This window comes from Engraulis encrasicolus, chromosome 10 (assembly GCF_034702125.1).
Source record: "Engraulis encrasicolus isolate BLACKSEA-1 chromosome 10, IST_EnEncr_1.0, whole genome shotgun sequence".
NCBI classification, from domain to species: domain Eukaryota; kingdom Metazoa; phylum Chordata; class Actinopteri; order Clupeiformes; family Engraulidae; genus Engraulis; species Engraulis encrasicolus.
The window spans coordinates 13,233,930-13,260,634 of NC_085866.1; the positions used below are offsets into that span (position 1 = coordinate 13,233,930).

General features: G+C 42.7%; 1 protein-coding gene across 1 annotated transcript; it reads left to right on the plus strand.

The window, feature by feature from the left end:
* Nucleotides 1-7,155: 7,155 nt before the first annotated feature.
* Nucleotides 7,156-13,854, plus strand: tnnc1a (troponin C type 1a (slow)). The gene is made up of 6 exons (XM_063209584.1): nucleotides 7,156-7,179; nucleotides 9,593-9,623; nucleotides 10,132-10,278; nucleotides 13,006-13,120; nucleotides 13,512-13,648; nucleotides 13,790-13,854. Exons 1-6 carry the CDS (start codon nucleotides 7,156-7,158, stop codon nucleotides 13,819-13,821), a joined length of 486 nt encoding a protein of 161 aa, XP_063065654.1. The 3' UTR covers nucleotides 13,822-13,854.
* Nucleotides 13,855-26,705: the final 12,851 nt, after the last annotated feature.

Consider the following 26,705-nt stretch of genomic DNA (forward strand, 5'->3'; position numbering starts at 1 on the left):
TGGACTGGAAAAGCTTGCCGCTGGCGGAAAACGGAAAGGGAAAGGCAGCGAGTGGGTTTTTTCGGCTGCGGCGCGGCTCTTGGTGCCCGGGATCATTAGATGCTCAGCAAGGGAGCAAGACGACACATAATTCTCCCAACTGCAAACGCTGCACTCTCTCTCTCTCTGCACAGCGGCTACAGCGAAGAAGACCAGGAGTTTTCTTTTTTGCTCCAAAAAATCCCTGACACCAACACTGCCACCACCTCTACTGTGCTGTGGTGGCTATAGACGGCTATACACCTTCTCGCTCCCTTTCTTTTTTTCTATGTACCCCCCCTCTCTCTTTCTCTCCTTCACACACACACACACACACACACACACACACACACACACACACACACACACACACACACACACACACACACAATGTGAACGGCATAGAACTGGCAAGCTCTCTCTCTCTCTCTCTCTCTCTCTCTCTCTCTCTCTCTCTCTCTCTCTCTCTCTCTCTCTCTCTCTCTCTCTCTCTCCGGTGTGCTAATCAGACAGCTAGGGCATCACAGGGAGCTAGAAGAGTCCTGAGCCACCCTGCTTTTTAAAAGCCCTTAGCTGTAAATGCTCCCTGTGAGAAGGAGGCTGATGGACCCCTAATCAAGAGTTAGGACACAGACATACACATACTTGTGCGCATGCACGCCACATGCACGCACGCACGCACACGCACGCACACGCACGCACACGCACGCACGCACGCACGCACGCACGCACGCACGCACGCACACACACACACACACACACACACACACACACACACACACACACAGACACACAGGTGACATAATGCACCCAGGGTTTAATCCAAAGCATTCACTGTATCTGGCACTGAGAAATGGGCTACAGTTTATTTTGGTTGGTTTGTTTGTTTTCTTTTAGCCTATATGTCTTGCATCCCTGAAGAAAACACATTAGAACCCTTTGCATTCTTTCCCCATGTTGAATCAAACTAGAAATTGTAGCCTATTAAATAAGCAAGTAAAGAATCACATTTTATAACCAGAAAAAAATCAAATTCTATTGCCCTGATTTCATTTTGAGCTTTCTGTTAGGCTTTTTTGCAATATCACCTATTTTGATGCCAAAGCAATAGTTTCAGCTGAAAATATGGTTTTAATATCTAAAGCCAAGCAAATATGCAAGCTGGTTTTGGTTTTGTTCTTTTTTTAAACCAAGCAACCTAGGCTACTTGCCAGTGCTCCACTATTCATACACTCCTGGAAGTGTTAAATTTGTTGGGTAATGCTAAAATGTCTGCTTCCGAAACACTGTGCAGAAATGTGTGTGATTTTGAGGACAGAATGTGGCGGGGAAATTGCTGCGCTCATCTCTCATCATTTCTGTCTGTCTGCTACTACGGAGCGGAGTTACTATGGTAACCTCTCAAAATGATGTGCAGTGAATAGGGTATAAGAGATGTGCTTCTGATTACGGCGAAGGAGAAGCCTGCCGCTGTTGTCAGTCGTCGCGCTGTAAAAGGAAATACGTGAAGTGTTCCAATAAAAACTGCACTCCATATGTTCCATTTGATGTGGGTTCTCCGGGTGCTGTCGACATGCTGTCGAAATCCGACTGCCGCTCCAACAAAAAACACTTAGAATCTGCCGCCCCCTGCAGAGCGAAAACTTAACCGCTCGCTGTGATTTTCCATGTACAGTGAAATCTCTGCACGACACTAATGCTCCATACTGCCGTTGCATCGAAGCGAATCGAGCGGTTGACTGTGGACATGGTCTAGGCAGGCTATAGAAATGTAGGCTAGCCTATGATCAAAAGGCTCGAGCCTTTATGTTTAGGCTGCTATTGCTCTAAATAATGCAGGTGCAACTAGCATGCCTCAGTTGGTTTCTTCAGTGGACAACTCATAGGCTATTCTTCATATTCCCTTCAGTATAAAAATGGTATTTGCCCGAGCCTCTGTGAGGCCCATTGGCGTAAACAGTCTAACTACAGTCAATTAAAATGCAGCGCATGTTCGGTTGAGTATTTTGTGATGCTCATAAGCTCTGCAAGCCTTCATCAGCATTCCACTGGCTCTCAGCAAGGCGGTCATTCAGATCGAACTCTGGCCCTCTGATTACACTGTATTATAATCCCTGCATTTTCTGCCTGTCAGTTATTTTTTTGGCACGCTGTGTATGACTTTTCCAGTCTACAGATGCAAAAATGGCCATGAAAAAGTAATTTAAAAGGGTATTGACATAACCTCAAAAAGTCACCTTTCACCCTGTGGAAAAAGAGCTCAAATCTCAAATGGAGTAGGGGCCTACCGTACTCCATTGTAAGTAAGATTTTAGTGACTTCAAATTTAACTTGTAAGGCTGCCTCCTGGCACCACATCTTGGCGCCGTGCGCTGTCGGTGCAGATTCGCTCATTGCGTTGCATGTCTTGTGAGTGAACTGCAAGGCATTGAATTGGGATTCAAAAAATTATTGATGAAAATAATTAACCCAGCAGCCTGTCTGTCAGTGGCAGCGGCGCAGCAGCAGAGACGTCAAGTCACCTGAGACATCTTGCTATAATAATTACCCCCTTACAACCGACATGACTGGCTGTGATGCTACAAAGCTGCGGGCGCCAAGAGAAATCAATTAACATGAAAGCACCGAGAGGCAGGGTCAATGATTATCTGTACACAAACACCTCTGTTTCCCAAACCTTTATTTTTACGCAGGAGTTTATCACTAATAAATAGTGTATAGGCCTAGTACATTGCTAAACTTAGCCACAGAGATGCGATGCATGGTTTGTCAGACGTAGGCTAATTTTCAGTGATTCATTTAGAAAATTCGACCATGGTCTTTTGAACTGCATGCACAGTTGTTGTTCATTTGCCCGAACTTCTACCATGCGAGCTTGCTGCCAAGATGAAGTATCAGAGATATTTTCCAATCCATTATGTGGCTGTTTTTCAATGCTTACTAGTGCGCTCCGCAAATAGGCTAGATGTGCGCCTATCTCTCCATGCTCTCTCTCTCTCTCTCTCTCTCTCTCTCTCTCTCTCTCTCTCTCTCTCTCTCTCTCTCTCTCTCTCTCTCTCTCTCTCTCTCCTCCTCCTCCTCCCTTTTCGCTGGCTGTTGTTCTCTGTTTCTCATCATGCCTGGTTTCTGTGACATGACCTGAGATCTCCTTCCCAGATGCGCAATCAACTGGAGCCCCGCCGCCAGAGGAAGCGACGTCGAGCGCTCCAGGCTGTCTGGAACGGCACGGCATGGCACGGCGCGCGCGGAGCGCGGCGCACGGCAAGGCGGCCTGTCCCTTTGCGCGCCGATATCTCGCTGACAGACGTCACGTCAGAGCGCCGCACGTCAGTCACACAGCGGAGCGATAATCACCATCCAGCTCCGAGACCCGGAGCGGGGCTGTGTGAGAGGAATGATAATGAGGCTCTGTGGAAAGGCAGGTGAGGGTAGTGGAGCGTTCATAGCTGAGCTATCCAATTCGGCTCACAGACAAGCCAAGGGGTTGGCTGTTTGTCCAGTGTGCGTTTTGGGAGGCTGACTCCCCTAAATAGGCTATCTACTGTATGCATATTGCACACGCCCTGATGCCATTACATACACATGGGTATTAAGGCAGCCTTATGATATTATGGACACAATACTGTATATTTGTGCTGCTTTTGCATCCATCTATTCCTGGGTTTCTCCTTTAATAATATGGCCACACCGTCCTAGACCCCAAGTCTTGTCCCTCAGTGTATTGTACACCCACAGCTGCAAAACTCACACACAGGCCCAAGTTACTTTCCATATGGCTGGGCAGAAATGGAAAAAATGTCCCACAGTGTTAGAATGTCAAACAAAAAAACCCTCTTTATACTTAACACATTGATAATGATAATGCATGGACACAACACAGATTGGCAGTGTTCCATCTAAGCCTGTCACGATATACGATAAGTCAATAAATCGGACGATAACTTTTTACAAGAACGATCACTTTTCTGGCCCCGATAAGTAACGATAAGTTATTTGCGTGATGTTTTGTTTTCCCTCTCTCCCTTTCTCTACTGTAGCCATAAGACTACTGATGGCGCGTTATAGGCCAACGCAGCGCAATGGCGCTTAAATGTTGGTGTAATTTTAAGTTTCAGTGCAGTTCTGGTTGGAAAAAAGTGCATTGATCTGGCTACTTGCGTCTTTGAAATAGAACGCTGGTGTTCCCGCGCGTCGCTTATAAGCCTCGACAAAGAATCAGCGTTAGAGACTAGGAGCGCAACATTCTTCCAGTCTCGGTCAGCGTATCTGCAACGTTCCTCAGAGAGGGAAATGAACAGCTCCAACACGGCGGCAAATGTTCATTTTGAAACATGCGCAGCAACCCAATATCCACGACGAAGACGTGTTTGTGCAAACATGAAATAGTGGTGCCGTCGCGACAAACTTGCTCTGAGGCTGTTATTTTAAACCTCGCCGAGTTTCCACTATTATTTCAATGCGCCTCCTACCCCGACGTTTGTTGTCTGTTCTTTTTGTGATTTTCGCTATATTTCTTGTTTATTTAGACCTAACAATATGAGTAGGCAGTCCGCAAGCAAATCATGAAGATAAGATTTGTGGATTTAAATCTGTCAGGAGAATGTGAACGGTTGAGCGCGCTACAGGGGAAACAGAGGCGTGGCGACTCATAACTCATAAGAATCAATGTATGGGCGTTCATAAAGGACTTTAAAGTGCGCAGAATTGCAACTTCTTCCAGTCGAGGGTATCGGAGAGAGAGAGAGAGAGAGAGAGAGAGAGCTGGAACTTGTGCATCTGTTCATGCTCTTTTGCTTTTTGCTGATGTTGAAATGCCTTCAACAGGGCTGATTTGGGTTTTGACTGACAATTAGCCAGTAACAACGTGCATTTGTTTGAAATAAGCTGTCTAAGTAATAGCCTAATTTGTGAATTAACAATACCCCACCAGTAGGTTATTTTACATCACACCATGGATAGGCCTATAAGCCATTCAGTGTGCTTGAGAAAGATAAATAACAGAAAATGTTAAAGAAAGACTATATAACTTACCTTAATAATAAATACAAAAAAAGCCTATTATGCTCCATGAGGATGTATTTAAAAACATATATATATCCCCCGCCGTGATGCTTTAAAAATGTGAAGGGGTGTAGTCACATTTTTATTGCATTTTTACGTCATTATATTGTTTGACACATTTCTTCTTGGAGCAGGCGTCAATCTTAATTATTTAAACCTCTGAGTCTGCTGGCCCAAATGTTACATTCAATGTTTCAAGAAGGAGGCCGCACCTTGCATAGCAGTGTTTTTTATTGCACATTATATTGTTTGAAAATGGCGAGAGAGACAATATTATCGATTATCGCAATAATTTCTTGTTATCGTTATCGTCTGGCAAAAATTGTTATCGTGACAGGCCTAGTTCCATCAGATGTATGGTGCTATGTTTACAGATGACAATTTCTAAATGCAAAAGAAGTGAGAGGGGTGCTCGTCGAGGGCAGTGGTTCCCAATCTATGGGTCGGGACCCAACCTATGGGTCACCAAAGATCCACAGTGGGTCGCAAAGCCCTCTTGATTTTAAGGGGCTTAATTTTAATACCATATATAGCCCATGTTGAATAAGTGACAAAGCATTTAAACTAATATATGCACAGAAGCAACACAATGTGATACATTAAACATTTATTCTATATTTGACTGAAGACAAATTGTGGAATAAAATGATAACTAATGAGTTTTCGCCGGAAACAGAGTATCATGTGCCTCCCTCTTGTGTGGGCGCTCACACGGGTGGGTCACCACAGCTTACAACGGTAAAAATATGGGTCCCTGAAGAAAAAGGTTGGGAACCACTGACCTAGGGCACCAAGTTGAGGTATATACAGTGTGTGCGTGTGTGTGTGTGTGTGTGCGCGCGTGCATGCGTGCATACGGGCATACGTACATACGTGCATGTGTGTGTGTGTAGCATGGGTACTTTAGGCCAACTTTACTGCAGGAAGGCTCTGTCCCAAACCTCCGACTTCCATAGCAGGCCCCTATAGGGAAGGGGCTCATCTGCTGGAATGCCAAGCGTCTGAGGGGCCACTCAGCTGAGATTAGGGCCGCCACCACCCCATACCGCTACCCAGCTGCCCACACACTCCTCACCTTGCTCCTGTCCCCACTGTGTGTGTGTGTCCGTGCGTGCGTGTGTGTGTGTGTGTGTGTGTGTGTGTGTGTGTGTGTGTGTGTGTGTGTGTGTGTGTGTGTGTGTGTGTGTGTGTGTGCGTGCGTGCGTGTGTGTGCGTCTGCTCATGTCCCCACTGTGTGTGTGTGTGCGTGTGTGTGTGTGTGTGTGTGTGTGTGTGCGTGCGTGTGTGTGTGCGTGCGTGTGTGTGCGTCTGCTCCTGTCCCCACTGTGTGTGTGTGTGTGTGTGTGTGTGTGTGTGTGTGTGTGTGTGTGTGTGTGTGTGTGTGTGTGCGTGCGTGTGTGTGCGTCTGCTCCTGTCCCCACTGTGCGTGTGTGTGTGCATGTGTGTGTGTGCATGTGTGTGCGTCTGCTCCTGTCCCCACTGTGTGTGTGTGTGTGTGTGTGTGTGTGTGTGTGTGTGTGTGTGTGTGTGTGTGTGTGTGTGTGTGTGTGTGTGTGTGTGTGTGTGAGTGAGTGAGTGAGTGAGTGAGTGAGTGAGTGAGTGAGTGAGTGTGTGTGTGCGCGCCTGTGTCTGTGTATGTCTCTGAGAAATATTTGAATGTGTGCATACATACGTACGGTATGCATCTGCATATGGATGGACACAGTTTATACACTAGGGTAGCGATGGTAGTACCGCCGTACCGGATAGATAGAAGGGGCTCAGGCAGGCACAGAGGGGGTGGGGGGGAGGGACTAGAGGACCCACAGAACAGACGGGGCCCTATATAAAACCATGCTGTAGAGCGGCTACTCCAGCTCCAGCTCCAGCCCCTGCTCCAGCTCCAGTCCCCCTCGACCAGCTTACCAGGCTCCCAGCCTCCAGCTTTCCCTCCCTCCTTGAGGGATCCAACACATCAATCCATCCCTTCATCCCTCCATCCTTCCCTCCATCCCTCCTCACGGCTGCGCTGTCCACTCTCGTCTGCTCGCTTGCTCCAGCCTGCCTGCTCCTGTCCTGTGCCGATCTCCATCTACGATGAATGACATCTACAAAGCAGCGGTAAGATTTCAACAAGTGACAGCAACATTCCAGATTTGAGAGTTTTTGACATTTTTTAGGCACGTTTTACAATGCAGAAAAGTTTGTGTTAGTTGTACAGTTACAGGTTTTCATTTGACCAGTTTTGTATTATTTAGGCAGAGAAGATGAACAGAATAAAAGTTTTATTTAATCTTTAATATGTTTTTTGTTTTGTTTTAGAAAACCTTTACTGGGTATTAACTGCAGTTACCACCGTATATCAATTTTTTCTCTTGATGTGCCCTGTTATATTTATGTTGATTGTACTGTAGCTGAATTGGTGATAATATCAACATCATAATCTATCATTAATATCATTTTATGGTTTCTTTGGATCCAGCTGTAGTGGTTTCTAAAGCAGGTCCATCCTCTCCTTTCCATTCATTTCGTTCTGAGAGGATATTCCCAGAATGCTTTGTCCCACTAATGGGACAGGCAATAGCGCTGGCCTGGGTATGGTCTACACCAGTGGTTCTTAACCTGGGGTGCGGGCACCCTCTGGGGGTGCGCAGAATTTTGTTTGTGTTGAGGTTGAAAATTCTGCTTCCAAGCATTATAAGTTGGCCAAATCAAGGCCATATTTTGGACCTTATGTAAAGTCATTACAGTTTTGATTAATGTTTAAAGCAAGAATCATTGTAAGTAATCACTTAAATCATTTTTTAATGCGTATACACGTGTAGACGTTTGGGTTGGGGGTGCGCAGCTTGTCTTGGGCACAGGTTAGGGGGTGCTTCAAGAAAAAAGGTTGGGAACCACTGCAACAACAAGCAACTCAAAAACACATTGCCTGCTACCGCCATGTGTGTTATCAGTTGTGATAGCAGCCTCTTATAGATTAGGCTATTGGTTTCCTCAGCCCTATGTCTGCAGATGGCTACAGACAGAGCTGGCCTGGCGGGGAAATAGGGCCCGGGCACTTTTGGCTTAAAAGGGCCTCTCATAATTAGTGGCGCAGAACTGACTCACCGATGGGCCCCTATTTTCAGAAATGTATTTTTTTATTTATTTTTTAAAAGATTTTTTTTTCATTTCACAGGACAGTTTGAGAGGTGGACAGAAAGTGAGTGGGGAGGGGTCAGCAAGGGAATCGAACCCGGGTCGGCCGAATGGCAGAGCAGTATTTTTTTTTTTACATTTCTGAAAATAGGGTGTGGGGCCCACCAGGAAATGCCCGCTATGCCAGATGGCCAGTCCAGCCCTGGATACAGCTGCACTGCTCTGTATGTCGCTTCCTCCCTCCAGTGGCTAATTTTGGCAAGCCTCTCCATCTGTTCTCATCAGCCTTGTTTACAGGGAGATAGAGCGTGACACGAGCAGCGCCGATTAAAGCCACCCTGGGCAGTGTGGCATTCCTACGTTATCTCCGAATGGTGGCCGAAGATCCATCTGTTTACACTGGCGTTGTATCCCCCCACTCATCTGTGGTGTAGTCGGGAGGCGCCTGGCTGATGCCAGTGGGAGACCAGGTTGTAAAAAATGACTTGAGGGTGGTGTGGTGTGGCGTGGCGTTTGCTCCGTCCAATTCACACACATGCCATCTTCCTACAGTATGCAGAGAGCTCAACCAGTAGCAGGTAACAGTGGTTACATAAGTTGGCATCTTTTCCCATCTGAGCTTTTCCTATACATGGGTTTTCTTTTTTTGTTTTCCCCTGGCGGCGTGACCCTGGCTGCGCACAACTCAACCTCTGATTGTTGGAAACCGCTATCGGTCAAAAAATTAGCTCACATGGTTGGCTACCAGTTTCTTGCCCCTCCTCACAAAACCATGTTTATAAACAAAAAATACCCCATGTATATCACAGCATCATTGCCAAGAACGTTATCTATGCCAATTTTACATGCCGAGGGGTAGATTAGAGTAGAGTAGAGTAAACTTCTTAGTCCTGAAGGAAATACTCACAACGGAGCCTTGCAGGTCCTCACATCACATTGAGAGTTGTGTGTTTTTGTGACTCTGTTCGGTTGAAGAAGAAGTATTGTATAGAGCAGTGGTTCTTAACCTTTTTTTCTTAAAGCACCCCTTACCCGTGCCTAAGACATGCCGCGCACCCCCCAACCCAAACTTCTACATGGTATACAGTAAATAATGGATTTAAGTGATTGATTACTATGATTCTCGGATAAGACATCAAATGGAGACCAAAACATGACTAAATTTGGGTTTGTTTTGACCTAATTATAATGTTCCCAAGCTGGATTTTGGTCACAACCTCAACACAAACAAAATCCTGCGCACCCCCTGGAATCTCTGGTGCAACCCCAGGGGGTGCCCGCACCCCAGGTTAAGAACCACTGGTATAGAGGGTGATGTTTGACCATCATATTATATCTTCAAAAATGTATCCTTACATCTATGCTCCCCTGAGTATTGTGTTCCTGTCAATAGGTAGAGCAACTAACAGAAGAACAGAAAAATGGTAAGCAAAAATATTTTCTTTGACTGTCCTGTACACTGTTTGCTCATGTGTATTAGTCTACCTACTGAGAAGAAAAAATACATGCATTACATTTATACTTGAAAAGGCAGAAGTCATCCTCTACTCTGAGTCACCATCCAAAAATATCAAAATACTCTTGATCCACATGTTGTGCTAGCATATATGCCACTTACGTAGATCTGTAGCTGTACACAGGGAAGCCGACAGGAGGGGGAAAAAGAGGTCAGTTGCCCCCGGGCCCAAGGAGATGGGGGGGGGTTGCGCATAATTGGGCCCGCATTACATTTAATGTATTGGGTGGGGGGCCTATTCAGATGACTTTGTCCTGGGCCCAGCCAAAGCTGTCAGCGGCCCTGGCTGTACATTTCCTTCTGCCTTCGGAGAGCACATCACATCCCTCACATCACAGCAACAGCCTGACATAACAGGAAGTCTGTGCTGTGCTGTGCTGTGCTGTGCTATCTTCCCTCCTTGCTGTATATCCCAGAGTTCCGAGCGGCGTTTGAAGTGTTTGTGCAGGATGCGGAGGACGGCTGCATCAGCACCAAGGAACTGGGGAAGGTGATGAGGATGCTGGGACAGAACCCCACGCCAGAGGAGCTGCAGGAGATGATAGACGAAGTGGACGAAGACGGTAAACAATGGGGCCCTTTGCATGCACATAAAAAAAAAAAGAATATTATCAGGTTGGACCATTGGAACGCTGTAGTAGTCACTGAAAAAACTTAACTACCATGGAGATAGGGGGCCCCAGAATTGGGTCCTCATTACATTGTATATTGGGTAGGGGGGCCCTTTCAGATGACTTTGTCCCGGGCCCAGCAAAAGCTGTCAGCGGCCCTGACTACCATAGTAGACTCTCACACCACTATGACAGTGCACAGGGCCTTTAGTAATATATTACGAATTGGTCATTGCTATTCTGGTAACTGCTAATGTATAACAGGGGTTGTGTCTTCATGGTTAAAAGGTTATCTGATGATTGAAGTGCTCATAACAGAATCGACTTACATTCATCATTATCTGTTTATTGGACGGTTTGTGTGAAATGCGATTGGATGAAGACAGTAAGCACACGTCCCCCCAGCTGGCATTGCCACTATGTCCTTCCATGTCTTCTTATTGAAACAGACTGTCTGATAAAGTTCACAGATTAAGGAAATGGCATGGCTCGCCTGAATGAATACATTGAGCAGTATGAAAGCAGTATGCAGGACTTTTTCTGTCTCCCAGTCTGATGAATTTGTTATGTGTCACTGTTTTGAAATTGTGTGTTTTTCACAGCGCTGAGATGTGTTTTAGATAGTAACAAAATAAGATTCGCCTGTCAGCAGTATACCGTCATCGTCATGCCAGAGGGAAATATAATTTCTGACAGATTTATCTTGAAATGCATATTTTATTTACTTCTCTTCTGTTCCTCTTTGAACCCCTGTCAGATGAAATCAACAGCTTAAATGTTTCCAGATCAGAAGTTAATCTTAATGTCTGGTTTCACTGCATGCAATTTCTTGCACGTTTTAATTTAAGACACGATACATTTTTACTGCACTCTGACTTGTTCCTCCTAAAAATCCTCTAGGGTAAACAGACAAATTAAATTGAATCCTGATCTTGCTTACGTCTGAAGCACAAATATAGACAGTTCAATGACAAAAATGTCTTGAAGAATATGCCATGTAGTCAGGCCAATACTGCCTTAAAAATGCATAGTGCAGTAACTACATATTTTGTCAAAATTGACTTGAAAATTATATTCATAACACCTTATCTTGTGACAAAAAGTTATGGTCCAAATGTGGCCCGTTATACTAATTTTGCCTTGTGTTTAACCGGATCCCACAGCACTCTCGATTAAAAAGTGCCAAACAAACAAAAACTGTGTAAATTTTACACTAATTTTGCCTTGTCAAATTTGCAGTAACTGCAATATCCAACTCAATTCCAAGGCTTTGAAGGCATTTTTCTCAGTTTCAATGTTGGCGTAGTTACTCCACTTTGCCTTTGTAGGGCAGTATAGCCTCTTGTGATTTGTTTTACTGCAGAGGGAGATGGGAGCCCATTTTCTCTTTATTATGAAGTTGACCACAAGTGTGGAGTAATTACCTTTTATGACTCATATTATTTCTTTCATGACTTCTGCATTTAGTTGGCCAAGAGTGTCATAAGGCAGTGCAAAGTTAGGACAATTTGGCTCTGGACTAAGACGGCCTAGTAGGTATAAAGCATAATGACCAATCTATTACTATTTCAGGGAGAAATGAGACTCACAGCTGCCACTTACAGGCTAATAACTGTCTTTCTTGGACAAGAAGTGAATCGTATAATAAGGCCTAAAAGGATAGAAATGTTTAAGGTTGTGGAATGGGCGGAACTTTGTTTCAGGTGTTCAAAGTTGTTTACTTGCTGCCGAGGAGATTTGGTTTCTTCCACTTCCATTGAGTTCCACTGACAGTGATCATAGCCAGGGTCCTACCAGAGCTTTGTGTGTGTGTAGCTCTGGAGCCCCTTGGTGGCGCTCAACACCAGCCTGATCTCTAAAAATTCTGTGCTCCTGGACACGGATGTATAGAGAGAGCACTTCTGTGTGTCCATCACGGAAAACAATTCCGTGTCCAGGAGCACAGAATTTTGGCATAATCCGTGCTCCTGGACACGGATTTCGTGTCCTTAGCATCCGTGTCCAGGAGCAGGGAATTTTTGGAGATCATGTTGCTCAACACACACGGAGGTCTGGGACCATGTAGCAGGATTCCATTTCTCAACTCAAAAAATAAAGCGGAGCATTTATTGCTTCAATATCAATGGCAGCTCGCTTTGAGGAGTCACAGGACATATTATAGACTATATTGACGCTTTAGAGATCAACAGAAAACGTTTTTTAAAGGAATGTGATGATATTGAAGAAATAAATGCTCCGATTATTTTTTTGAATGGAGAAATAGAATCCTATGCTCCCAGACTTAGTAGTGGAGCTCACAAAGTTCATAAAGCAGCACTAGGTCGGGCAAGAGCCAGGCAACAGTGATCACTGGAGATTGGTAGCTATGGCCAAAGTTGATAGGTGTAAGTAAGGTTGCCACCTTTCAGAAATGAAAATAAGGGACACTTGATTGGTGCGGGGGTCTGGGGGTCCTTCCCCAGATAAGAAATAATTTTTAGATTAAATTTCCTGCATTTAAACCAAATTGTGGCCTGTTTCAGCCTTAGCTACTCATGAAAATAAGGAACTTTAAGGAAAAATGAGGAAAAAGTAAGGGATTTAACTTCCAAATAAGGGACGATTCTGTATTTCAAGGGACGGGTGGCAACCCTAGGTGTAAGTAAGTCATTTCCACTGCTAAATCTTTCTTTTCTTCAGGAAGTGGGACGGTGGACTTTGAGGAGTTCCTGGTGATGATGGTGCGATGCATGAAGGACGACAGCAAGGGGAAGTCTGAAGAGGAGCTGGCGGAGCTCTTCCGGATGTTTGATAAGTGTGTAACGCCAGACCACTACCACTCAAATCAGGGGCGGATCTAGCCATTTTGGGTCATTATATAGACACACAATTCTGTGTTTTGGTACTATTTTACTGTTTTGTCTCATTTACGTAGTATATCTTCGATTACTTTAGATAAGTGACAAATTAAGATCAAGCCTTTCTTTATGTGTGTTTACTGTGACTGGTGTGACACTTGGACTTGGGGCCCTTATGGAGGACAGTCAGGGCCCTAGGCAATTGCCTAGGTTTGCCTAATGGAAAGTCCGTCTCTGACTCCAATAATGAGAAGATTCAGACATTAGCAGAGCTGTTCTGGAATATCTGTGTGTGTGTGTGTGTGTGTGTGCGTGTGTGTGTGCGTGCGTGCATGTGGTGTATCAAAGGAATGAGGATGGCTACATTGACCTTGAGGAGCTGAAGGTCATGCTGGAGTCCACGGGTGAGGCCATCACAGAGGATGACATCGAGGAGCTGATGATGGACGGTGACGCTAACAGAGATGGACGCATCGACTATGACGGTACATGTCACTCTTAGTCAGTTGAGAGGGGAAAAAACAATACGACAAAGACAATACACCCTGACAACCTGAAGGCAAGTTCTATTTAATCTGATTGCATAACGTTTACACATATTAACCCGTCTCTCTGTTGTGCTACAGAGTTCCTGGAGTTTATGAAAGGGGTGGAGTAACCATGGCGATATTCATCAACAAATACTTTGACCACAATGACTTCAGAATTCCTGTTTCATTTCATCTTTTTGAGAACGGAAACCTCATTCTGTGCCAGAACATGGCGGAAACCATTCAGACTTTTGTGCGCTAAAGGATCATTGCAACACTTTTGGAATGCAGAGTACGACTCACTGGTTGGATTCTATATTATATTGTATTTTGTAAGTAAGAGGAGCTGACTTTTTTTTTTAAATCTCAGAGATCTGTAGAATGGTAATGTTCAATTTACCCTCTGTGCAGACAAAGAATTAGGCATGGGCCTTTTAATCTTTCATCTCAACAAGATATCATCGCTGACCTGATTAAAAATTTAAAGCCTAATCTTCAAAGTTCCACAGGATTCTTGTCAGAAAATGTTCCCTGAAGGCCCAAAAAATGCTTTAACCAAATGTCTGCTGTGAATGTACTCAAATAATAAATTGTATGGATGGAAAGAAAAAAAGACCGATCTAAGGGAGGCTGTCTGTCTGCCTGCCTGCCTGTCTTTGAGTGCTTTTTCACGCCATCCATCATCCCTCTATTCTGTTCACTGCTAAATTGCCTCAGTGTTTTTTCCCCTTCTCAGCCAATGTTCAGACAGATGTTTTTGCACTTTTTAAAGGTTCCATCTAGTTAGACTACCAATTTAACATGCTGTGAAATTTCATGACATTTCTTTCTCTTACGGTAGTGTTCTGTTATATGCGTTTGTCTTTGTCTGTGTATGCATGCAAGTATATAGGCCTATGTGTGTGTGTGTGTGTGTGTGTGTGTGTGTGTGTGTGTGTGTGTGTGTGTGTGTGTGTGTGTGTGTGTGTGTGTGTGTGTGTGTGTGTGTGTGTGTGTGTTAGTGAGTGAGTGAGTAAGAGACAGAGAGATAAAGAGAGAGAGATAAAGAGAGAGAGATAAAGAGAGAGTGAGAGAGAGTGCAAAATATATGTCATGTCAATGTACGAACACTTGTACGGTTTTATGCTTTAAGGTGTGTTTAACATTTACCATGCCAGCACGTGTATAGATAAGTACAGCCTGCCTTGCAGTGAACAGCTCACTTGGCCTGGATGTGTCTGTTCTGTCTTTCTGCACAATACACACCACACAGACAGCAGCTATTTATGGTACCATCACATCACTGCGATGCCCATCTAAGGTATAGCTGAAGTGCTGACGCATGGCATGGCATGGCATGGTGGGCTCTCTGGTGCTAGCATCTACTACGGCCAGTGGTGTAGTCTACGTAGAACGCAGGTATACGCAGTATACCCACTTCAAAATTCTGGGATTTCAGTATACCCATTTAAAATTGATTGATCCATTATTTAGAATAGCACAAATATATACAGTATACCCACCTCAAAAAATGCTCAAATATACAGTATACCCACCACAAAAAAGTAGACTACACCACTGATCTGAGGTATAGCTGAAGTGCTGACGCATGGCATGGCATGGTGGGCTCTCTGGTGCTAGCATCTACTACGGCCGTGTTGCCTGGCTCAGAGTTACACTCACAACAGAGATGGGAGAGAGCAGTGGTGTAGTCTACGTAGAACGCAGGTATACACAGTATACCCACTTCTAAATTTCAGGGATCTCAGTATACCCACTTAAAATTGATTGATCCATTATTTAGAATAGAACAAATATATACAGTATACCCACTTCAAAAAACGCTCAAATATACAGTATACCCACCATAACAAAGTAGACTACACCAGTGACTACGGCCCTGTTGCCTGGTTCAGAGTTAGACTCACAACAGAGATGGGAGATGGAGAGAGAGAGAGAGAGAGAGAGAGAGAGAGAGAGAGAGAGAGAGAGAGAGAGAGAGAGAGAGAGAGAGAGAGAGAGAGAGAGAGAGAGAGAGAGAGAGAGAGAGAGAGAGATATGGGAGAGACATTCCCGGTAACCTGAAGTAGGGATTCCTTGTAACCTACAGGTTACGGAGAATCCCTATTAGGGATTCCTTGTATCTTTTTAGAGAATGATAGGGATTCCCGCAACCTGAAATAGGGATTCCTGTAACTTTTTAGGGATTCCCGTAACTAGTAGGGATTCCGTAACTACTAATAGGGATTCCCGTAACCTATGCCCAGGGATATAGTTGTTTCTGGTGTTGCTATTATTATTATGTATAGTGGGGTAAAAAAGTATTTAGTCAACCACTAATGATCATTCTTCCAAAAGTGAGTTGCTTTAGTCGGCTTTATTGACAATTCCTTTACATGCACTGGTCACAAAAAGAATTAAAATTACATTTCTTACTTTCCCACGCAAACATAGCCATACTTTAGGTATAGACATAGACAGTATAGACTTATAGGGTTTTCACACCTGGTCCCTTTCAACCCTTTAAGTGAAATCAGACCTGTGACTCAGCATTTTCTGTGCATATGTGAACGCTTCAAAGTGTACCCAGACCCCTTGGAACTGAACCGTACTGAGACCTTCATTGTTAGTTTTTAGTCTGTATGCTGTTGATGGAAGGTGAAAGAGTCATGACTTATGAGCTTGATTTACAAAAGTGTAATGCCTTACATTACAAATACCATGTAGTAATATTGTCACGTAACTGATTGATTTGAAAAGACAGCAACATGTAATCAGTCATGTGCAGGTATTAAAGTTTCTGAGAGCCTTACTACCCCAAACATCCAGGACAATCCAGGCCTATGCTCATATTTATAGACAGGAGGAGCGCAGCAAAAGGGGGGTGAAGATGAGATGCCAACAGACGCTATGTCCATTCAATGGAGAAGAACATAAAAAGGTTATCAGGGAGGACAAGGAAATTATGGTTGGGACCATCTAAGGTGATCATGTGGTCGTTCCCCAGTTTGACCACAGAGAATACACGGTTGGCAGCTAACTGGAGAGGCCTAGGCCTTTGCCAAGCTATGGATCTTGTTAACCGTGGCTGTAAATTAGCAAATGTAAATTGACATTTTTGTATTGGGCATTTCATTGCATTGTATCGCAAAATGCATTTTATATAGCTTGTAAAAGTATGATCTCAAAATATTTGAATGGTACGCAAGTCATGTAAGTAACCTTTCTTCCCCATTATTATGCTGGGTTTGAAGTGCATCAGATCATCTTGACCATGTCCACATGCATAATACATTGAGTTGCCACCATGTGATTGGCTGATCAGAAATTTGCCTCAATAAACAGTTGAGAAGGTGTTCCTATCACGTAAAGTGGACGGTGAGTGTATATATCAGGCCCAGATTAAGGAGGATTTTACAGAAGAGATCCCCCCCTTCTGCTCCAGGGACAGTAACCAATGTAAATACTGTATCTGTAAGTTGCTTTGGACAACAGCATCAACTAAATGTAATGTAAAGTAATAAAATGTTTTATTGGTATTCTTGGTACTGCATTGAAGTTGAATCAATTAATCTTAAGTCAATCAATGAGGTTAATCAACTAACAATTAACGAATTAATAAATAATGTGCTTCGCTTGCCCACACCATCTAATAATTAAAGGGAGAATTTTGGGTAACACTTTACAATAAGGTTACGTGAGTAATGACGGAATAATGTCTGAAGTAATGATTGATTAATAGTGAATAAATGATTCATGTATGCAGTATTGTCTACTCCATTAGTAGTCATGAATTACTCATGGTTGGAGTAATACTGATTCGCTATGAAGTAAATGTGGTACATCAAGAGTTAATTATGAGTGTGAGTTCCAAATGTTAGTAAATCATGTGCTAACATTGCTGCAAAAGATCTCTCCGATCATATATAAATCAGATCAGATGCCATTTAATGTATGGAAAGCCATGTACCACCCTTCTACATGTTAATTACGCATCAATGTCTTTACTAACCGTGCTTCACACGCCGACTAAGTGAATTCAAAGCCAATATATCTTAGGGGGCAACTCAAGTATTCCAACATGTAGGTACCTATAACTATACATTTTCTGAAATCTCCTGATGTGTAGATGCCATTTAATGTATGCAAGGCCATGTACCACCGTTCTACATCTTAATTATTTGTCAATGTCTTTACTAACCGGGCTTTGCATGCCGACTAAGTGAACTCAAAGCTAATATGTTTTAAGGGGCAACTCAAGTATTCCAACATCTAGGTACCTACAACTGAAGAGTTCAGATGCAAAACCCCCTAAGTGCAGAAAATAATCTTAATTCATTTTTATTTAATGCAAAGCTATCAACATTGCATTTTTTTTATTTTTTTTTTATTATTTATGTCATATAATTATTTATATGTATTATCAAGTACATGAATGTAAACCAAACCAACAATTGGGTTCTCTAAAAATATAGAAGTGCATGTCTTCAGAAATGGAGTTAGGGGGTTTTGCATCAGAACTCTTCAACTACTGTATACATGTTCTGAAAGCCCTTGATGTGTAGATGCCATTTAATGTAGGCAAAACCATGTACCACCCTTCTACATGTTAATTACAATTCAATGTCTTTACTAACCGGGCTTCACACGCCGACAAAGTGAATTCAAAGCCATTATGTCTTAGGGGGAAACTCAAGTATTCCAACATCTGGGTACCTAAAACTATACATTTTCCAAATACTCCTGGTGTGTAGATGCCATTTAATGTATGCAAAGCCATGTACCACCCTTCTATATGTCAATTAACCGTCAATGTATTTACTAACTGTGCTTCACACGCCGACTAAGTGAAGTCAAAGCCAATATGTTTTAGGAGGCAACTCAAGTATTCCAACATAAAAGTACCTAAAACTATACATTTTCTGAAAGCCCTTGGTGTGTAGATACCATTTCATGTAGGCAAAGCCATGTACCACCCTTCTCAATTAACTGTCAAGGTATTTGGTATCCGGGCTTCGCATGCTGACTAACTCAACTCAAATCCAAAATGTTTTAGGGGGCAACTCAAGTATTCCAACATCTAGGTACCTAAAACTATACATTTTCTGAAAGCTCCTGGTGTGTAGATACCTTTTAATGTATGCAAAGCCATGTGCCACCCTTCTACACGTTAATTACATGTCAATGTCTTTACCAACCGAGCTTTGCATGCCGACTAAGTGAACTCAAAGCCAATATGTTTTAGGAGGCAACTCAAGTATTCCAACATCTAGGTACCTACAACTATACATTTTCTTACAGCCCTTGATGTGTAGATGTCATTTAATGTATGGAAAGCCATGTACCACCCTTCTACATGTTAATTACGCATCAATGTCTTTACTAACCAGGCTTCGCCCGCCGACTAAGTGAACTCAAAGCCAATATATCTTAGGGGGCAACTCAAGTATTCCAACATGTAGGTACCTATAACTATACATTTTCTGAAATCTCCTGATGTGTAGATGCCATGTAATGTATGCAAAGCCATGTACCACCATTCTACATCTTAATTATTTGTCAATGTCTTTACTAACCGGGCTTCGCATGCCGACTAAGTGAACTCAAAGCCAATATGTTTTAAGGGGCAACTCAAGTATTCCAACATCTAGGTACCTACAACTATACATGTTCTGAAAGCCCTTGATGTGTTGATGCCATTTAATGTAGGCAAAGCCATGTACCACCCTTCTACATGTTAATTACACGTCAATGTCTTTACAAACCGGACTTCACACGCCGACAAAGTGAATTCAAAGCCAATATGTCTTAGGGGGAAACTCAAGTATTCCAACATCTGGGTACCTAAAACTATACATTTTCCAAAAGCTCCTGGTGTGTAGATACCATTTAATGTATGCAAAGCCATGCACCACCCTTCTATATGTCAATTAATCGTCAATGTCTTTACTAACCATGCTTCACACGCCGACTAAGTGAACTCAAAGCCAATATGTTTTAGGAGGCAACTCAAGTATTCCAACATATAAGTACCTAAAACTATACATTTTCTGAAAGCCCTTGGTGTGTAGATGCCATTTCATGTAGGCAAAGCCATGTACCACCCTTCTGTATGTCAAATAACCGTCAAGGTCTTTGGTGTCCGGGCTTCGCATGCTGACTAACTCAACTCAAATCCAAAATGTTTTAGGGGGAAACTCAAGTATTCCAACATCTAGGTACCTAAAACTATACATTTTCCGAAAGCTCCTGGTGTGCAAATACCTTTTAATGTATGCAAAGCCTTGTCCCACCCTTCTACATGTTAATTACGTGTCAATGTCTTTACCAACCGGACTTTGCATGCCGACTAAGTGAACTCAAAGCCAATATGTTTTAGGAGGCAACTCAAGTATTCCAACATCTAGGTACCTACAACTATACATTTTCGTAAAGCCCTTGATGTGTAGATGCCATTTAATGTAGGCAAAGCCATGTACCACCCTTCTACATGTCAGTTACGCGTCAATGTCTTTACTAACCGGGCTTCACATGCCGACAAAGTTCATTCAAAGCCAATATGTCTTAGGGGGCAACTCAAGTATTCCAACGTTTAGGTACCTAAAACTATACTTTTTCCGAAAGCTCCTGGTTTGTAGATGCCATTTCATGTATGCAAAGACATGTACCTCCCTTCTTCATGTTAATTACGCGTCAATGTCCTTACTAACCGTGCTTCACACGCCGACTAAGTGAATTCAAAGCCAATATGTCTTAAGGGGCAACTCAAGTATTCCAACGTCTAGGTACCTAAAACTATACATTTTCTGAAAGCTCTTGGTTAGTAGCTGCCGCTTGATGTAGGCAAAGCCATGTACAACCCTTATACATGTCAATTATGCATCAAGATCTTCAGTAACCAGGCTTCAAACGCAAACAAAGTGAACTCCAAGCCAATATGTATTAGGGGTCAACTCAAGTATTCGAATATCTAGGTACCTAAAACTATATATTTTCTGAAATCTCCAGGTGCGTAGACGCCTTTTAATGTATGCAAAGCCATGTACCACCCTTCTACAGCCGTCTCCAAAAGAGGAAACAGGGAAACAGCTCTTATGAGGAGCTGCATGCATGCTGCAGGTGTTTGGGGGCTTTTATCATTGATTAAACCATGATGTTAAACATTTATTGCTCTACGAATAGCAAATATGTTACCATCTCTCATTGATCTTCATTGTTTTTCATTGTGTTGCTTTCCATGATTACAATGACCCTAACATACACCTAAGGCCAAAGTTGTTGTTTTTTTTTTGAAGAGGTGAGTGTGACTCAGTGATTAAGTATGACACCCGATTTGCGTATTTTAAGTGTTTTGAAGTGACTTATCTGCTCATTTTCACATTTATGTTCGATAGGCGACAAAACTTTTGTCTTGTGAAAATCTGCCCTGTCTGTGTTCATTAAAGGGTCAATCTTTCTTTGGTGCATGAAATTTATTTTTGTACATACATTTTCATTCGGGAGAGTTGTAGCTTTCATATGAGTGACTTCTGAAGTCAAGTGATTAATTGAAAGTCAGGTTATTAGCTGTTATTCCACAAAGATGGATAGGCGACAACTCTTTTGGAGACGGCTGTACATGTCAATTATGCATCAAGATCTTCAGTAACCGGGCTTCGCATGCCGACTAAGTCAACTCAAAGCCAATATGTTTTAGGGGCCAACTCAAGTATTTCAACATCTAGGTACCTAAAACTATACATTTCCTGAAAGCTCTTGGTTAGTAGATGCATATTAATGTATGCAAAGCCATGTCCCAGCCTTCTACATGTCAATTATCCGTCAAGGTCTTCAGTAGCCGGGCCTCGCATGCCGACTAACTCAACTCAAAGCCAATATGTTTAGGGGGCAACTCAAGTATTCCAACATCTAGGTACTAAAACTATACATTTCCTGAAAGCTCTTGGTGTGTAGATGCCATTTAATGTAGGCAAACTCATGTACCACCCTTCTACAAGTGAATCACGCATCAATGTATTTATTGTTAAGTGAAGTGAAGTGAAGTTTCCCAACTTCTACATGTCAATTATGCTACACTGTCTTTACTAACTGGGTGTCATATACATAGTTGTTTATTTCATATCCAGAATATTTTGGAGGGTACTTCAGGTATTCCTACACCCAAGCTTACGTCATTGGCATCCTTGGGTGGTTCATATCACCGCCTAGGCACCTGATAGTTGTTCTTGTGAAGTTTATTTCAGCACCACCTACCCATGTTTGCCATGCTGACTCTGAGGACGACATAAAAATGTCAAAAGGTAGTCTTGGTACTTGCTATAGAGCATAAATTACTTTCCATATCTGAAGATGTTCAGGTTAATTCCTTCACTAATTAGACTCTCCATCTCTTCACCCTGTGCATGCAGTGCATCAAACCTGCTGCAGAATGCACTTAGCAAACGCTACTTGTTAAAGAGTTCCCAGTACAGCAGTGAGGAGGGAGACAGTCACCTCCTCACAAGCTGGTTGACCACTGAAATGGAAGTTCTTTGAGAAATTACACTGAGGGCACCATAACATCCATCCTCTCTTTGAATTACATGTTTGCTAACTAGTGCTCGAACAATAATTAAAAGCTCATTGGACAAAATTGCCTTCCAAACATTTTTGCATCTTGTCTCCATTTGTTTTGCTATCAAATAGGGATTCCTCGTAACCTCTAGGAAAAGTCAAATGAGAAAAGGTCAATTGAGAAAAAATGTGTCTCTGTATCGTCTTTATACATACCAATCCATCATATCATTGCCAGTGACAACATGATTTTGCAATGTTTTTTAGTCCAACTCTTCTGGTTTAGTAGATAGAAACCCTAGCTGAGGTTACGGGAATCCCTATTTTTTAGGAAAATAATTATTGAAACCTAATATATCAACTACAATCACTAATTGTATGCACATACAAGTGAAAGTCAGGTCATCTTTCAACTGTCTACTAAAAAAGAAACAATAAACTCTGCTTTAAGTGTTCCTTTTTGCATTGATAACAGTAAGTTACGAGGAATCCCTATTTCCACTTTTTTTGTAATTACAACAGGCAAAAGACATAATATACCCATATGTCTCACATATATCTCATCTTTGATATCCATGCTATGTCTATGAAATGTTTTTCCTTGCATAACTTGCATTGAAAAGAAGTTTTAAGGGCAAATTTGAAAAAGTCAAAACGAGGATTCCCGTAACCTGACCACCAACACATGAAAAATTAATATCTCCAAATCTAACCACTGAAAAATGATGAAATTCATTTTCCTAAACCATAATGGCCCTAGAATAATACATGTAAAAAATTGGACTTTTGCAATGAAAGCAAAACAAGTTTTGTCCATGATATTTTTTTGCTGAGACTAACACAGTAGGCGGTCTTGGACTCATAAACCCTCACCTGACTTTTTCTTCCAAATTTGTCAATTTTTTTGATTTTTAGAGAGAATTCAAGGAGAACGGTTGTTAAATGTTTTATTCTGACTTTAGCTTTCCAAAGCTCCTGGAAGCGTGCTATTCTCTCTTACCAGTGAGGCTGCAAGCAATAGGGATTCCTCGTAACTTGGGCATTCTCTAAATGCTCCTCAATTCTCTGCCATGTGTTTTTTGCCATGTAAAATCAAATAATCTGAATGGGCATGGAGTGCAGTTGCCATGGGTTAGAGTGAAATTGCATTTTTTGAATGAGAATGGGCATAATGTTACTAAAATGACTTAGGTTACGAGGAATCCCTTTCTCTCCCATATAGAGAGAGAGAGAGAGAGAGAGAGGTACTTCAAGGTCCTGTAGTCCTTCACGTCTATCCAGAGTGCACAGCACAGTACAGAACATTGTTCAGGAAAATAAGGCTTTATTAAAGGCCATTGTCTGGTCGTGATTCACTGAGAGCACAGATGAAGGCAAAACCCTGAAAACATCTGCTCTGCTCTGGAAAATAACTCCTTGTGCTTGGCCTTGGTGTCTTTTTCGGTGTGTGAGCCTACTGAACTGTTCCATTTTCAACCACTTTATTTTTCTATACATCTGGAGTGCAATAATATTCTTGCATCCTGGTGGTGATTTCAGTGTCTGGTCAAGAAGGATTTTGGCCTTTCTTGAGAGAGGGATGGACGAAATTTCTCCACGCTCAGTTGCACTGGCTTGACCCTCGTTATACTAGTTCTCATAAACACTACTTTCACAGCGTCGGCACATAACCTGCACCCTGTCATTCTGAGTCTGGCCAACTCAACAAATTACACCAGGCAGCAGGTTTTTGACCTTAGCCTATTTTTCTTCATTTGCATGCGTATAGCAATAGCCTGCAATTATTATTATTATTATTATTATTACTACTATTATTATTACTACTATTATTATTATTATTATTATTATTATTAAAACATTATCAGGGGGGCCTCCCTAACCCGTTATGCTTAGGGCCTCCAAAGCCTTAGCAGCGGGCCTGTTTCTACCACACATAGCATTCCTCTGAGTCTTGTAATCAGCTACTCTCGGAGTTCTGTATCACAGCTCCACTAGACTACACAATGCAGTTTACAGGTACAGGCTCCCCTTCTTTATTCACCAAGTCGCTGTCTTTCTCTCTTTCTACTGGAATCACACCCTCGTTCTTGCAGATGATGTGTGCAGGTTTTCTTCTTCTCTCTCTCTCTCTCTATCTTTCTCTCTGTCTCTCTCTCTCTTTGTCTCTCTCTCTCAATATGGTGTGCTTGCGTGCGTGTGTGTGTGTGTGTGTGTGTGTGTGTGTGTGTGTGTGTGTGTGTGTGTGTGTGTGTGTGTGTGTGTGTGTGTGTGTGTGTGTGTGTGTGTGTGTGTGTGTGTGTGTGTATTTCCTTCACTCACTCTCTGGCTCCCCCATTCTACTGCTGGTGGGTGCAGCAGGACCACGTAACCTAGAAGGCACCCAGTGAGGGTTCATAATGCTTATTATTAATTAGCCTATATATTATAATAATTATTCATTCTTAATTATACAGTAGCAGCCCCAATATGATTTGACACAGTGGGGCTGAACTGTAATCTACACACACACACTATTGTTTTACTTGAGTCCCAGAAACACTGTGATATCATAAGACACTAATGCTGGGGCGTCTGTGGCGCAGCGTGCTGGGGCACCCATATGTATACAGGCTTGCATGGTGTCTCAGGTTCTCCCCCATCCTCCTCCATGGCTGAGGTACCCTGAGCACGGTACCGTCCCGCCACACTGCTCCCTTGGGGCGCAATTGGGGGCGGCTGCCCCCTGTCACGGGTGAGGCATAAATGCAATTTCGTTGTGTGCAGTGTGCAGTGAACATTTGTGTGCTGTGGACTGCTGTGTCACAATGACAATGGGAGTTGGAGTATCCCAATCAGGCTTTTAAGAAGGGCTTTTAAGGTTCGTTTTCCCAGCCCTGCACCATTTCTCTCTCCAGTTTCCTGTTTCCTCCCACACTGTCATACCATAATGGGGGCCCAAAAAGCCAAGTAGACTTTCTTTAAAAACATATGAAAAAACCAAAGCCGGTTGCGAGTTGAGTGTATCGTTACAGCCCTACTGACAACTGTTCTGTCTGTCACACAACTCAAACATGCTACGTATCCAGAGGTGATGTTACACAGTAAAATGATATGTGACAGGCAAAAAATACCCCAAATATGGATTTGATATATATCCTGGAACCCCTCAATTAAAGATTTGTGATATCAGCTATGCTTGTGTGACCTGTGATTAAAAAGAGATCTACAAAGCATCCTGTATTGGTGTGTCCGCTGGTTGTTGTTACGCTAGGCCTACTGATAGTGTCCGAGTGTAATGAATAAACAATACCTTGAAGTATAACTCTATATCCCCTATCCAATTACATCTAAACTAAGCACAACCCCTTCCGGGACAGCATGGTAATTACACAATTATTCTATTGAAATAGTGCTCAGTCAGTCCAAAATCTTAAAGCACGGGGTAGATTATTTTGCATTTCATTTCAGTTTATGGTTTGTTTATAATCTAAATAGCAACAGCTGGTAGGCTTATACTTACATTACATGAGGCCAAACACTGTAATAACTATACAGCACAGTGTCGTCATGCAAGACAAGCCAATCTGGAGCCTGGTGCTTCAAGAAGAACGCTGACGTCTCAAGCCTCCAAAATTGCAGCACACTTGCTGTGACTGTCTCAACCTGAAGGGGGCAGCAACACCTCACCTAACATTTCAAAATGCTCTGCCAGACCTGAGAATGAAGTGATGGCAAAAAAAAGGAAGTGGGAGAGAAGAAAAAAAGGAACAAAACATTAATTCTAATGTCAATAAGCAGGTTGGGTATGTGGCGCTGTTCTTGATTATTATTCATGAGTTGATGAGTCATGTGAGAGAAGTCACAGCGTGTGCTTTAAGTGAAGATAGATAGGCCAGAGCCGAAAAAAAGGTACAAAACATTAATTCTAATGTCAATAATCAGGTTGGGTATGCGGAGCTGTTCTTGATTATTATTCATAAGTTGATGAGTCATGTGAGAGAAGTCACAGTGTGTGTTTTACTGTAAGTGAAGATAGATAGGCCAGAGCAGCCGACGCACTTGGCGACCTTAACAAAGGAAATGACAGGAAATGAAACGGATGTGTGCACTGTGTTCACATCACAGATACACCGCAGCTCGTCTATCACTGTCAACACCACATGAACAAGAACACATGATTAGCCCACTTATTGGGCAGACCTAAATGTTACATAAACAAATCAATCAATTAGGCTACATGATGTTTGCATGACATACTCATTTAGTGTGATCTAATTAATTGTTCAATAGATGAGCATTTTACATGTGATTGATCATATGTTACAAATCTTGCGAAAAGGCCATGGTGTTGTAAGTCCTGTTCATGCTCACACTGTGCCCGTGGTGCCTTCTGATTGGCTAGCATGCTCTGCTCTGGTCTCACCACCTGATTGGCTGCTCTGCTCTGTTTCCACCATATCATTTGGTGCTTCGGTGGAAATGTGCTTTCTCATTGGACTCC

What these genes read in the sequence shown, in the direction of transcription:
- tnnc1a (XM_063209584.1), top strand. Translation starts at nt 7,156, where the DNA reads ATGAATGACATCTACAAAGCAGCG. An exon ending in AACAGAAGAACAGAAAAATG is followed by an intron (nt 9,624 to 10,131) that starts GTAAGCAAAAAT and finishes TGTATATCCCAG; the next exon opens with AGTTCCGAGCGGCGTTTGAA. An exon ending in CTCTTCCGGATGTTTGATAA is followed by an intron (nt 13,121 to 13,511) that starts GTGTGTAACGCC and finishes GGTGTATCAAAG; the next exon opens with GAATGAGGATGGCTACATTG.